The following is a 13,680-nucleotide window of genomic DNA, read 5'->3' on the forward strand; positions in this document are numbered from 1 at the left end:
TCAAAGAAAAAGAAAATCTCACAGGATTTAAGAATGGGATACTGATGATCGTAACTGCTAGGATCTGATTACTCTCATCTCAAATATGAAAATCGTCATGGTCAATTACTTTCATCGGATTACTTTCTTCTCATATATATAACTCGTCATGGTCATATACTGGTACCTTGCAGGCTCGTCATGGTCATGTACTGGCTTGGATCAACCATTAACACAACTACTGTACTCTGATTACTTTCATCTCAAATATATAACTCGTCATGGTCTTATACTGGTACCTTGCACGTTCGTCATGGTCATATACTGAACGAGACTACTGTACTCTGATTACTTTCTTCTCAAAGATATAACTCGTCATGGTCTTATACTGGTACCTTGCAGGCTCGTAATGGTCATATACTGGCTTGGATCAACCATAAACGCAACTACTGTACTTTGATTACTTTTATCTCATATATATAACTCGTCATGGTCTTATACTGGTACCTTGCACGCTCGTCATGGTCATGTACTGGACGAGACTACTGTACTCTGATTACTTTCTTCTCAAATTTTTAACTCGTCGTGGTCTTATACTGGTACCTTGCAGGCTGGTCATGGTCATGTACTGGCTTGGATCAACCATCTGCTGGTAGAAGTACTGCGGTGGTAGCTGCGACGCAGGCGATACGGCCGAGCTCTGCACCGTGAGTCCTGCATAGTCGTACGCTGTAGGAGCGCCGTATCCTGCAAATCCTTTATTAATCAATGTTTTGAAGTGTCAACATTCCAATACTTGCACCAAAACTACAGGCGCCTTAACCAGCAAATACTTAATTAATCAATGTTTTGAATTGTCAACATCCCAATACTTGGACCAAAAGTAGAGCCGCCTTAACCTGCAAGTCCTTTACTAATCATTGTTTTGAATTGTCAATATTTTAATACTTGCACCAAAACTACAGGCAGCGTATCATGCAAATCCTTTACTAATCAATGCTTTAAATTGTCAACATTTCAATACTTGTACTAAAATCTATATGTGCCGCATCCTATAAATCCTTCATTAATCAATGTTTTGAACTCTCAACATGATAAGACCTGCCCCAACATCTGAAAGCCAAGTTATTTCGTTATTTGATACTTCTGAAAATATGAAGATTTTGATCCCAGTATCACTAGTGTGAATTTTCAACATTGTAAACTTTATTTTAACTGTCATAGACTGGGAAGATCACTAATTTCGTTAATATTCTCCTGTTCTTCATTAAAATATAGATATTAACTTTTAAGCGAAGTGTACAAGCGGTCGGTCTTCAGAGAAACGATGGAGATCGTCAATAGCGTACGTTTTATTAACCTGTTTTCTTATAACTATGGGGATTCAGTGAAAAAACGGGAAAAATGGTCAAAAAAGGTTGCTAGAAAGACAGCACCACTTCTAAGTTCTAAACAGCGAGTCTAGCTGTCAGATTTTTTATAAAAATTTATGTTAAAAACTTTCTTTCTCGATAGGTCAGGTGGATTATCATCTTTAGAATGAAACACAATACATTTAAAGGTTATATATGATCGAGACGCCCAATTAATCAGAAAAATTAACTTTAATTTTTTTAATTAAATTGGTAGCTAAATAATGTTCGTTCGATACATTTTCGCTATTTAAAATCAAAGACCCAAAAACTGAAACTAAAACACTTGAATCAAAATACGAACATGAAAACGCGTTGAATTTCAGCGATTGAAGAAATATTAAAATTTCAATAAAAACTCATTTATGAAACGCATTTATGTTGCTTGAAATTTTTTATTCATGGTGTAATAGAGCAAAAAGTAGTAAAATCCTCCATAACTTTAAGGATGTCATTAACTTATTGGAAAAAAAAACAGGAGAGTCAGCGTTTGGTCTACTGAGGGTAACATAAGTTATCAAGACTACTGTACGAATAACAGTAACGGCCTCAGATGTATCAGTCGATAAAAGCTACATGACTTACGTGGGATTCTAATGGTTATTAGATCCAGGAGGAATTACCTACAATCCAAAAGGTAATGGAGTAGTATTATCAAGTAATGGAATTACCACCACTCAGAGGACAATGGAGGTTTAGAATGGAATTACCTTCACCCACAAAGTTATGGAGCAGTAGAAAAAGGATAACTCACCACCTAAGAGGTAATGGAGGAGTAGAAAGAGAATAACCTAACACTCGAAAGGAAATAGAGGAGTAGAAAAATGATAACCCTCTCCCTAAAAGCTAATAGAGGAGTAGAAAAAGGATAACCCACTCCCTAAAAGCTAATGGAGGATTATAAAAAGTATATCCCAACACCCAATACGTAATAGATGAGTAGAAAAAGGGTACCCCACTCCCTAAAAGCTAATAGAGGAGTAGAAAAAGGATAACCCACTCCATAAAAGCTAATGGAGGAGTAGAAAAGGTAACATAACGCCCAAAACGTAATGTAGGAGTATAAAAGTATAACCTAACACCAATTCGTAATGGAGAAGTATAAATACCTCCAGGAATGACAGTTTGGCCCGCAGAAGCAGCGGTTGGGACTGTCATGGCGGCGGCGGGCAGGACGGCGCTGTACGGCGAGGAGTACAGCATGGCTCCTGCAGTGGCACTCGTCCTGATGGGGGTAGATAAATTCAACAAACTCACTCACCTGTTATTTATATGCTAATAAAAATTTAAAGAGGATTAAATTACTTATTTTTAACCCCGATCATAAGATTCTTTGCTTCAGAACCAAGGAAAACTCATCATCTTCCATTCAGCATATGTTTAATAACAGTTTAGGCATTACCTCTCTCAAATTTTTATTTCTAAATTGGAACCAATTTATAATTTTTTTGTGAAAATTCCGGCAGATAGCTCGATTATTTATAATACTTTATAACAACATTGTTTCGATTTGAAGTCTTCCAAGTATTTGAAACAGGCTTGGTGTTTCTTTATTTTACAGAAAATATTTCAGAAAAGTTGGCATGTTCAAGCACAAATTGTTGATCGATGGATGAAACTTTTGTGTTTGATCATAACTACTCGTGAGTCTCTTAATATCACTCTTTGCAAAACATATATTCGAAAGAAAATAATACAATATAATAATCTGTACGTTAGAGGCAAAGTTCAGCTCTAACTTCGCTGTTTAGAAATTGTTTATTTGTTCATGAACTTAATACGAGGTGATTCACGGAAACTTTCTGTTTTGTGTTTAGCGACAAGCAGCTACATGTTGTAGTAACAGGGCAAGGAGTATTTCATGTCAAAGGCAAGGTTATGTAATTTTGTGTCCGCCTAGGCAGTTGCCACTATGCATTGGACAAGTGAGCAGCGTGCGTTTGCTGTCGAGGCGTACTTTTCAAATGGCCGATTTGCAGAGATGTCTCCGTCTGAGACAACATTATGCAGAGCGTGTAATCTTCTTGAGGGGTGGCCTTTTTTTGGCTGGTCCGATCCTATGATTAGACTCCGTGGGATTTTGTTATGGGGTTATCTTAAATCAATTGTTTACAATGAGTGTCCAAGGATCCTACCTCATTTGAAGAACAACACACGCCTAGTCATCTCCGACATACCCGTCAGTATGCTTCAGCGAGTTCAACGGAACTTCAAAAATCAACTAATTCAATACATTGAAATGGGGACCGTCATTTGTCTGATGTCATCTCTAAAACCAAGTGATACTAACACTCCGGGTAGGTCTAGTTCAATAAAATTTGTATTGTAATGATATCTTAATTAGTTCTTTTTAATTGCGCTTTAAAATCGGTAAGTTTTCGTGAATCACCCTGTAGATTTAGTCCTGTATATTAACAATGCAAAGAGCTGCAAGCTCCTAAAGTGAAATGGAGCAAATTTTTCATGATATTTGCCGACTGAAAATCATTTAGCTATCAACCTTATATTTATGAAAACCTGTAACTGAATTCAATATTGTTGAACATGCAAAGTTTTCTTGGTGTGCCTGGTCTTTAAAAATTCCGAATTAACGTCAAGAAAAAGGAAAGGTAGAACTAACATGCAAAAAAAGGGAAAAAACAGTCGATTAAGTATTAGTCAATGCGATTGAAATAACATTGAATATTTGATACCATAAATGAAATCGAAGAACGCCAGTTGCTTTAATGTGGGATCTGGGGAAAATTGAATATTTACATTAGATTTGGGGGCCTAACTTACGATGAGACAAGTTTACAAGTATTAACCTAAATTTCATAATATAAATTAATGTAAATTGGGAGCCGGAACAGTGATTGAAGCCATAACAAATACATAGCCAATTTTCGTGTCAGTTCTTAATTTTATTATTAAAAAGAGAACAAAAACACGCAGTAAGAAAAGAGCAAAATAAAGAGAGCAGTAGAGAGTGCAGCAAAGAGAGCAAAAGGAAGCTTGTGTGTACAGAAACCGTTAAAGCAATTGGTGCGAAAAACGTTCAAAAGACGGAGAGTCAAAATACTGCATTAAAGTATTAATTGTTACGTTATTCTCATTTTTATGACATGAAATAAATATGTAATTTTCATTTTTTTTGTAAAAAAGCAGGCTTGAATAAATTATATTTTATATCATATAATCCACTTGGAAGGATCATAGCTGCATTACTTCAGAAGGCGAACGGTTGACTCCTCTGTAGATGCTACGATTTGATTTGGGATCAAATAAATTTGTTTCTCTATCGAACCAAATTTTATTCGATCGAACCAAAACAAAATATGTCACATCTTTTGAATGTTTTTCGTGCAACACAAAGAAACTAGCAACACACGAGAGCACCACGCACAACACAGAACACACATCACACCACACAAGAACACAAAACACGTGCAAAATCACACACCACCAAACACCCCGCGTACCTATACAGCCCTGCTGCGTGAACCGCGCATGCAATTTCGTAAAAATTGAAAACTGATCGTAAATTTTTGTAAAAATTATAAGCGACTAGAAAACTGTTTGAAAGCAGCCTGTATACCTGATGGAATTCTTGTTAAAGTTGAAATATTTTGTTACAAAAGAGAGGAAGAAGAAAGAATGGATGAATAGACATTTAAATTTTACCGAATTTCTTTCTATTTAAGGCAAGTACTTACGAACTAAACGTAAACCCGAGTTGATATACAATGGAACTTAATTAAATTACTTCTAAATTTAGGGTGAATTCTTAGAAATTAGAGGAAAAAATTGGATGAATTTACCCTAAATCTTGTCATATCACGATTTGAAATGTTACTTGCAACTGTTTTTTCTGTGAATGTAAAAAATATATAGCACACATTGTTATGAGTGTAAATAAACAGGCCAGATTTACATTATACAAGTCAAAATTAATACTGTCTGACTTGCACTATACTAGGTGGGTCGGTATACTATTAGATCTGAACTAGGGAAAGTCACAGTGTATAGGCTGCAAAATTTGGAGAGAATAACAAGTCAATAAGCTGTAGTGTATACAGAGGACAATATACAGTGTATAATGTGTTTGAATGTGAATTTTAGGTTACTAATCTTTTGTACATTTGTCCAAGGTTTTGAACTGACGATGGAGCTGGGCTGCAAAACGTTGTCGCTTACAAGAAATAGTGAAGTTTTTGGCTATTTTCTTCGCTTTTAAATTCTTGGTAAATTTGCAATTTAAGCAATCAAGTGATCTTAATACGTATAAAGTGAATATTTGGGGACAGTGTACAACGCTGATACTTGGCAAAGAATACCGAATGGGAAGTAGCAATTAACTATTATGAATGCATTCCAAAGTGTATGAAAAACAGAATGGTTAATACAATAAAAAGTATCCATGTAATAATAATATTGTACAGTATAATGTGTCGGTAGCATACCTGCTTGTTTGTACGAATACGACAATCAAAGATGGAGGATGTGTAGTGTAAAAAACTTGTGATTATTGCTATTTATAAACTTATACTCATTATTTCCATGTCATCATAACACTTTGTGTAACATTAACACAAAGTGTTATGATGACATGAAAAGAATGATAGCATAGGAAAATGTATGTTGCGTGGTGCATGAATGGTGTGATGCAAACGTAATTCTTTCCATCGAAACAAATGTTGAAAATAGAGCATTTTACAACACTTCTCTTTAACTTCACTTCTTGTTTGTCTGTCTGTCTGTCTGTCTGTCTGTCTGCTACAAATCTTATAATTGAAATTTAACTCACTTCTACTTCTCCTATCTATCTGAAATTTTGCACACTTGCGTAAAGTTGGAGACAATGCATGAATCAAATGTCCAAATAAATGATTTTAAAATTTAAAATTCGTTTTTTTTCAATATTAAAAAATTAAAAAAAAAATAATTTTGTTAGCTACAAATCTTATAACTGATATTTGACACACTTTTACCTGTCTAATTGATCTGAAATTTTGCAAACTTGTGTTAAGTCAGAGGCAATGCATGAATCAATTAACAGAATAAATAATTAAGAAAAAATTTTATATATTGAAATAATTTATAAATTGAAAAAATTGAAAAATTAATTTTTTTAATATTCGAAAATTATATGAGAAATTCATTGTACATCTGTAAGATTGGAGACACTGGATTCTTTAGAAGTGTTGTCTTTAAAAAGTAATTTTTAAACGTATATTATTTAACTTTACCTTGTGTGAATGTATATCAGCATGTATTTTTTGTGTGTCTTGATATGACTGCATCTCAGAAAGCCATTATCATACATTTGTGTAAATGGATCTCAGAAATCGTTCATCATGTCATTTTGTGAATATATCGCTGACAATAATATTCATGTGTATGCGTGAATGTAGTTTAGAAAGCATTTTCTATATGCCTATTTTTTGTCTATCAGAAAATAATGTCCATGGAACTAACTTCGTACACCACATGGGAGTGAATGCCACCATGTAAGTATCCCAATGTGTCTTTGTTCTATTACATCTCAGTTAGGATCCTTATTTGCGTCTTTCTTTTATTGTAGCTCAGTCGGGATCCTTGTGTGTCTTTGTTTTATTGCAGCTCAGTTGGGGCCTTTATGTGTCTTTGTTATATTGCAACTCAGTTATACACTTATGTGTCTTTATTTTATTGCAGCTCATTAAGGGTCCTTATGTGTCTTTGTTTTATTGCAGCTCAGTTGGGGCCTTTATGTGTCTTTGTTTTATTGCAACTCAGTTAGGGCCTTTATGTGTCTTTGTTATATTGCAACTCAGTTATACACTTATGTGTCTTTGTTTTATTGCAGCTCAGTTAGGATCCTTGTGTCTTTGTTTTATTGCAGTTCAGTTGGGATCCTTATGTGTCTTTGTTTTATTGCTGCTCAGTTGGGATCCTTATGTGTCTTTGTTTTATTGCAGCTCAGTTGGGATCCTTATGTGTCTTTGTTTTATTGTAGCTCAGTTAGGAAACTTATGTGTCTTTGTTTCATTGCAGCTCAGTTATACACTTATGTGTCTTTGTTTCATTGCAGCTTAGTTATACACTTATGTGTCTTTGTTTCAAAGCAGCTCAGTTAGGACACTTGCGTGTCTTTGTTTTATTGTAGCTTAGTTGGGACACTTATGTGTCTTTGTTTTACTGCAGCTCAGTTAGGACACTTATGTGTCTTTGTTTCAATACAGATAAATTAATATCCTCAGCATGTATTTGTGTGAAATCACCCCCTGAATATTTTAAACGTGTCTTTGTTTGAATGAAGCCCATGTAAAAATGCACCATGTGACTTTCAGCGGAGCCTCTATACCAGTTTTTTAACAACAGCCCGTATCTCTCATAGGGACAGACCAACAGCTGCTAAAATGTATATAACATGTGAATAAAATTGTAAATATCGACTGCAATAAACTTCTTGTGAAAACAGCTGTTCAAATGGTCCGTAGGAAATAAAGTTATGAAATAACTGTGGTGTGGCCGTTATATTATAAGTGATTTGAAAATGCATGCATTATTTGAGGAGCTTTTAAGAGACGATTGGTATTATTTGTATCTATTTAAAAACCTCTTGGAACTTTACTGAACTCATATATTTTTTTTTATTGAGATTTATTCATCAACTATTCTCTATTGAATAAAAAATACAATCATTTCAAAAGAATCTTCGGTATGATTTTTGACTTGAAAATACCGCGGTTTGAAAAAACGACACATTTAAATTACTGAAAGCCCGTTAGATGTAAACAGGCTTTCATAATTTGACCAACACTTGAATCTCGTTTCGATCAATTTTACTGCAAATCCGACCAATTTTTAAATTTAATTTAAGGATCCGCAAAATTTTTACGAATATTCCGCTTTTTAGGAGGAGAATTGACGTGTAGGAAATTCGTAACGCATCCTCCAGCACTTTCGTTCAGCTCATGCGGGCCCGGTAGCTGCACCGGTCTCGGGACCGGTTATGTAGGCAACCGGCATAAGCCGTATCCGTGATACGGGGCGGCGACACGCCCCCCCCCCCTGTGTAACCGGAACTTCCCCTCCCTCCCCCCCTGCCTCGGAAGGAAGTCTGGATCCCGTGAGATTAGTTACGCGGATTAAAGCATGTAAAAAAATGTCATTTATTATTAATTTCATTAAATTCATTAAAATTATGCGATTAAAATTCACTAATAATTCACTAATTAAAATTCACTGTGAAATTTAATTAAATTTCGCAGTGATAAATTTTAAATATTCGTGTATTTAAAACACACGTGTAAACAATGTAATAAGAAACGTGTGCACAAGCCGAAACGTATAGTTAGAAATGAAAATATACAGACACGTTGAAATATTCAGAGAAAGAATAGCGTGTAGTGTGTGTTTTTTCGATCCCAGCTAACATAATTGATGCCTTATTAGCGACCAAACACTTGGGCAGTAATGAAAAGTTATTGATGGTTTCAAACACTTGCGTTATATGAATATAAAAAAATTTCTCTCATGCCATGGAAAAATAAATTATGTTGTGAAAAATTTATACGTATTTGGACTTGAAAACACATTAAAACTGAGTAGTAAAAATAATTGATGAAGCTTTATTAATATGGCATCACAATACAAAAAGTAGGGGATTATTAAAGAACGATAAATTTTAACAGTGGATATTGAACTGTTTTCGTCGTATATTTTTAGTTATTAAACATAACTTGTTCACTTTAGTGTTTGTTCTTCGTATATTCTAGATCCATTGAATTTTTAGCCAAATCTATATCCATTGAACCATTATTGAATTTCAAGGTGATTGTAGACAGCTTCAATATTCCTCATATATTTGGCAAGATCTTCATGTTAATCTTTCTTTTGGCTATTCACTTATTCCTGCTATCAATGACGAATGTTTAGTGACCGTCAAATGCTATTCTGTCCTGGCCATCAATTTTTAGTTTAATTATAGTTAATTGATGTTCTTTCTTCGTAGAAACTGAGCGTGTGATTGGCTGTGCCAATACTGAGCGTGTGATTGGCCGTGCCAATACTGAGCGTGTGATTGGCCGTGCCAATACTGAGCGTGTGATTGTCTGTGCCAATACTGAGCGTGTGATTTACCGTGCCAATACTGAGCGTGTGATTGTCTGTGCCAATACTAAGCGTGTGATTGGCCTTGCCAATACATCAGCCAAGCAAGCAGCCGGTAAATTGGCCGGGCGGGATTGTACGTTACAAACTCTACAATCACACCAAACTTTCAACTCCAAACTTTCAACCAATAATCAGATTTGTCGCTTGATCGTCTAGTGGTATTCGTACCAGACTTATAAATGAATATGGATGAATGTTCAAGCCATATGTAGGCCCTCCATATGACATATGGAGGTCGTAAAAACTCCACTAACGAGGCTGGCTTAACTTATTAGGCAAGGATTAGTTGAGGTATAATCACCTACCGGACGATTACTGATAATCCTCGGGGTTAACCTTATGTCAGAGGACCAAACTTGGTAGAAAAGGAGTCTTTCCTGAGCATTCAGGATATTTTATGGAGTACGGAAAGTTTTTATCAGGATTTATAATGTCGAGTAAAAGGCGAGATATACTAACGCATTTGATAATATTATTAAGATTTAAGATGGTAGTTTAGGCAATAAATTACAAATAAACCTCTGTATTTTCGCCATTGTTCAGAAAATTACTCACCATGCATATTTCGGTCTGAATATCAAGGCTAATCGATAGCTGGCAAACAGTGATAGTGATTCTTAACTGCATTTGAATTCTCGGGATTCATTTACCTGCAATTCAAATCATGAATAATATAACATTTTGTGACTAAAACAGACTTTTTTAACAAACAATTTTTGCGATAAAACTCTTTTTTAGGACACCTATAGCTTTTACTCAGGCATCTGTACAAACTTCCTAAGTCCTGAACCGTTCAAATAAAAACTGTCAATGTGAAATTCGTTGAAAACGGAAACTGGTTGCAATAATTAAACAAAAGATTGCCGCAGCTGTGCAGCAGCAACAGAGCAGCTGTGCAGCAGCAACAGAGCAGCTGTGCAGCAGCAACAGAGCAGCTGTGCAGCAGCAACAGAGCAGCTGTGCAGCAGCAATATACAGCTGGTGTATATCGATTTGGGTAGCTGCTTGTGTTGGCGAAGCTCTTCACACGAGTCAGGATTGAGGAGAATTCATATATTCACCATGTAAATATTAATATATTTAATATTAATATTTTAACGCAAATATCCACCTTGCGAATATTAATATATTTAATATTTATTCACCAACTTTTGACATGAAATATTTCCAATGCTCTAAGGGGTTGAATTCCGAACCATTTTTGCATTTTAATTTGCACATGACGATAAGTTTGAAGCCAGACGCAGCAATACAGTTCAAGCAAAGATGAAATTTGGGGATCAAAGCGAGCAAAGGCAGGTTAACAAATACCCATTCTTCACTCCTAACTTTCCAAGAAGCAAATTAAAGAAACTTAATCCTTGTAAATAATAATTTTAGATAAATAAACTAAAATAATTGTAAAAAAAAAATAATTTTTCGAAAAATTGGTTCATGGAAAAGTCAATGACCTGTTCTGCACGAATGATTGTAGCGCTCCTAAAATATGGACATGCTTCACACACCTGGTATACGGAAGGCACGGAAGCTCTGTTAGTCCGTCAGAACAGGTTTCTATTTCCGCCGGAACTTGCACGTGGTAAAAATAAATGATAAATCTGCCGGTAAACTGACACGTGCCAAAATGGGATAAAAAATATTTCATCACATGTTGCGAACGGTTCAATTTAATGAGATTTGGTACGGAGGCTGTTTGTATATCCAGGAAAATAATCCAACAAAGGATCTGGTAGCAAAATAAATAGCCAATATTGAAGTTTTGTTTAAAGTTTCCTTTAAATTGAAACTTTATATAACGCGTACAGCGACTTCTACTCTGGCCCAATAATCACCATACACAATCATTTGATCACCCATTTAATAATCAGGGCGAACACATCTGAGCAAACTAGATGTGTTTCTATGGAAACCACACCTCACTTATTGTAATAATTCTTAAATAAAGGAGCACATTCTAAAATGCGACATATAATTGAATTACAGGCCCCAGACTATGAACCTATGTATTGCACTTGCAGCGACCTGCAGGATTATCGTACAATTGTGAGTCACAGCAACGAAGTCTTGTTAATAGAGCAGCGTTTGCAATCCCCCAACTCGGGGCTCGGTCTGCCCCACGATTTAGTAAACACACTCGAGTAAATGGACCGGCGGGGGAAGTGTGTAGCCCCACAAGTTGGGGAATGGACAAGTGACTCCTGATGTCAAACAAGCTTGGGTATAAGTTCGCTATTACAAACAGGCAAGCACGCGCAGTATATTTGAGTGATTGTAACTGCTTATTTTGAGTACAAGTACAGGCACATATGAGAGCTGTACGAGTACATTTGAGTGCAAGTAATAAATTACTTTGAGTACATGTATATATACAGGCACATATGAGAGCAGTACGAGTACATTTGAGTGCAGGTAATGAATTATTTTGAGTACAAGTACAGGCACATATGAGAGCTGTACGTGTACATTTGAGTACTTGTAACAGCTTATTTTGAGTACAAGTACAGGCACATATGAGAGCTGTACGAGTACATTTGAGTACTTGTAACTGCTTATTTTGAGTAGAAGTACAGGCACATATGAGAGCTGTACGAGTACATTTGAGTGCTTGTAACTGCTTATTTAGAGTACAAGTACAGGTACATATGAGAGCTGTACGAGTACATTTGAGTGCTTGTAACTGCTTATTTTGAGTAGAAGTACAGGTACATATGAGAGCTGTACGAGTACATTTGAGTGCTGTAACAGCTTATTTTGAGTACAAGTACAGGTACATATGAGAGCTGTACGAGTACATTTGAGTGCAAGAAACAAATTATTTTGAGTACAGACCCAGATGAGAACAGCATGAGTTCGTTTGAGTGAGAGAACAAATGACGTAGAAACAACGCTGATTACGAGTTGATCACGTAGAAGCAACGTTTAATCAACGTTATTTCAACGTCAGATACCAGTGGTATATGAGAGCAGTGGTATGAGTGCCATTTCGAGTACATATATGAGTGCCGGTAAAAGCTTAGCTAAGTACAAGCATGAGTACATTTGCATGCTTGTAAAAAATAGCATGACAATTTTTGTTTCGGCATGAAGAGTGGTCAATAGTGAGTGTTAATTGCAGTAATTTATTCGAATGAAATTTGAGTAGACGGGTTCATCGTTTTAGTGTTCCTAGAACAACATTATATCAATAGTAATGGAATATGTATAAGATAATGAAGTATGAGTATGATGGATGGACATATAGGATAACTAGGAAGCGTGTGTGGGGGGAGGCAGCGTGTTTGTGGGAGGAGTAGGAGTAGGAGGAGGAGGAGGAGGGGGGAGGCAGCGTGTGTTAGGAGGAGTAGGAGTAGGAGGAGGAGTAGGAGGAGTAGGAGGAGGAGGGGGGAGGCAGCGTGTGTTAGGAGGAGTAGGAGTAGGAGGGGGAGGCTGCGTCTGAACACCTGCCGAACACTTGTGTTAGCCTCGCTGACTGAACACTTGCGCCGCTGTGCACCGAGCTTCTCGCTTGGGGGTAACTTCATGAGAATCAGTTCGTCCTGAGCATTTTTTTATTGTTAAAGTCTAACCAAAGTGAAATTTTTATAACTGATGTACTATTCCTGGATGATTTAATTTTATAGTTCAATAAATTTAGACAGTTAATGACGGGAATCGAACGTGAGAAAGTACATGTTTGCTTCTAATGTAGAAACCACAGGTTATAGCTTCATCATCGCCGCTAATGTAAAATAGCATCAGCAAATAATGAATTTTCTATAACTCATATGTTCATTAAATATCTAATTTCATTAAATGACAATAGACTACATCCAAAATTTTCTGTATGCTCATGACCGCAACATTTTTCCCTATATAGACTACATAATAAATTCTCTGTTTACATCATTAGTAATAAATTCTAGCACCTTGCTAGGCGCTGAATAGTTTGTATTTTCTGAATCCTTATTTTATTCGCTATTACATAATATCACTACAAATCTATTACTTGACTCATCAGGAATCACAATCCGTTTAACATTTACAATCTAGCAAATATCTTCAGCTTGAATTTATTCTTTCTTTCATTTCCGTAATAATAGTATAAGAAATGTAATAGTCCTTGAAATTTTCAACTTAGTGTAGATTCTGAGTAGGTTCGAATATTTTAGCA

At 35.8% G+C, this 13,680-nt stretch overlaps 1 protein-coding gene across 5 annotated transcripts in view; it reads right to left on the reverse strand.

Moving 5' to 3' along the window:
- The window catches only part of LOC108675487 (RNA-binding protein 24-B), a 71,411-nt gene that overhangs the window by 5,698 nt on the left and 52,033 nt on the right, over positions 1-13,680 (reverse strand). For all 5 annotated transcript variants that reach the window (XM_018163511.2, XM_018163513.1, XM_018163512.1 and 2 more), the window contains 2 exons: positions 2,501-2,616; positions 583-735 (listed from right to left, as the gene is read on the reverse strand). In XM_018163511.2, coding sequence (XP_018019000.1) covers positions 583-735; positions 2,501-2,616 — 269 coding nt within the window. The remainder of the gene's footprint in view (positions 1-582; positions 736-2,500; positions 2,617-13,680) is intronic.

This window comes from Hyalella azteca, unplaced genomic scaffold, assembly GCF_000764305.2.
Source record: "Hyalella azteca isolate HAZT.00-mixed unplaced genomic scaffold, Hazt_2.0.2 contig5114, whole genome shotgun sequence".
Lineage (NCBI taxonomy): Eukaryota > Metazoa > Arthropoda > Malacostraca > Amphipoda > Hyalellidae > Hyalella > Hyalella azteca.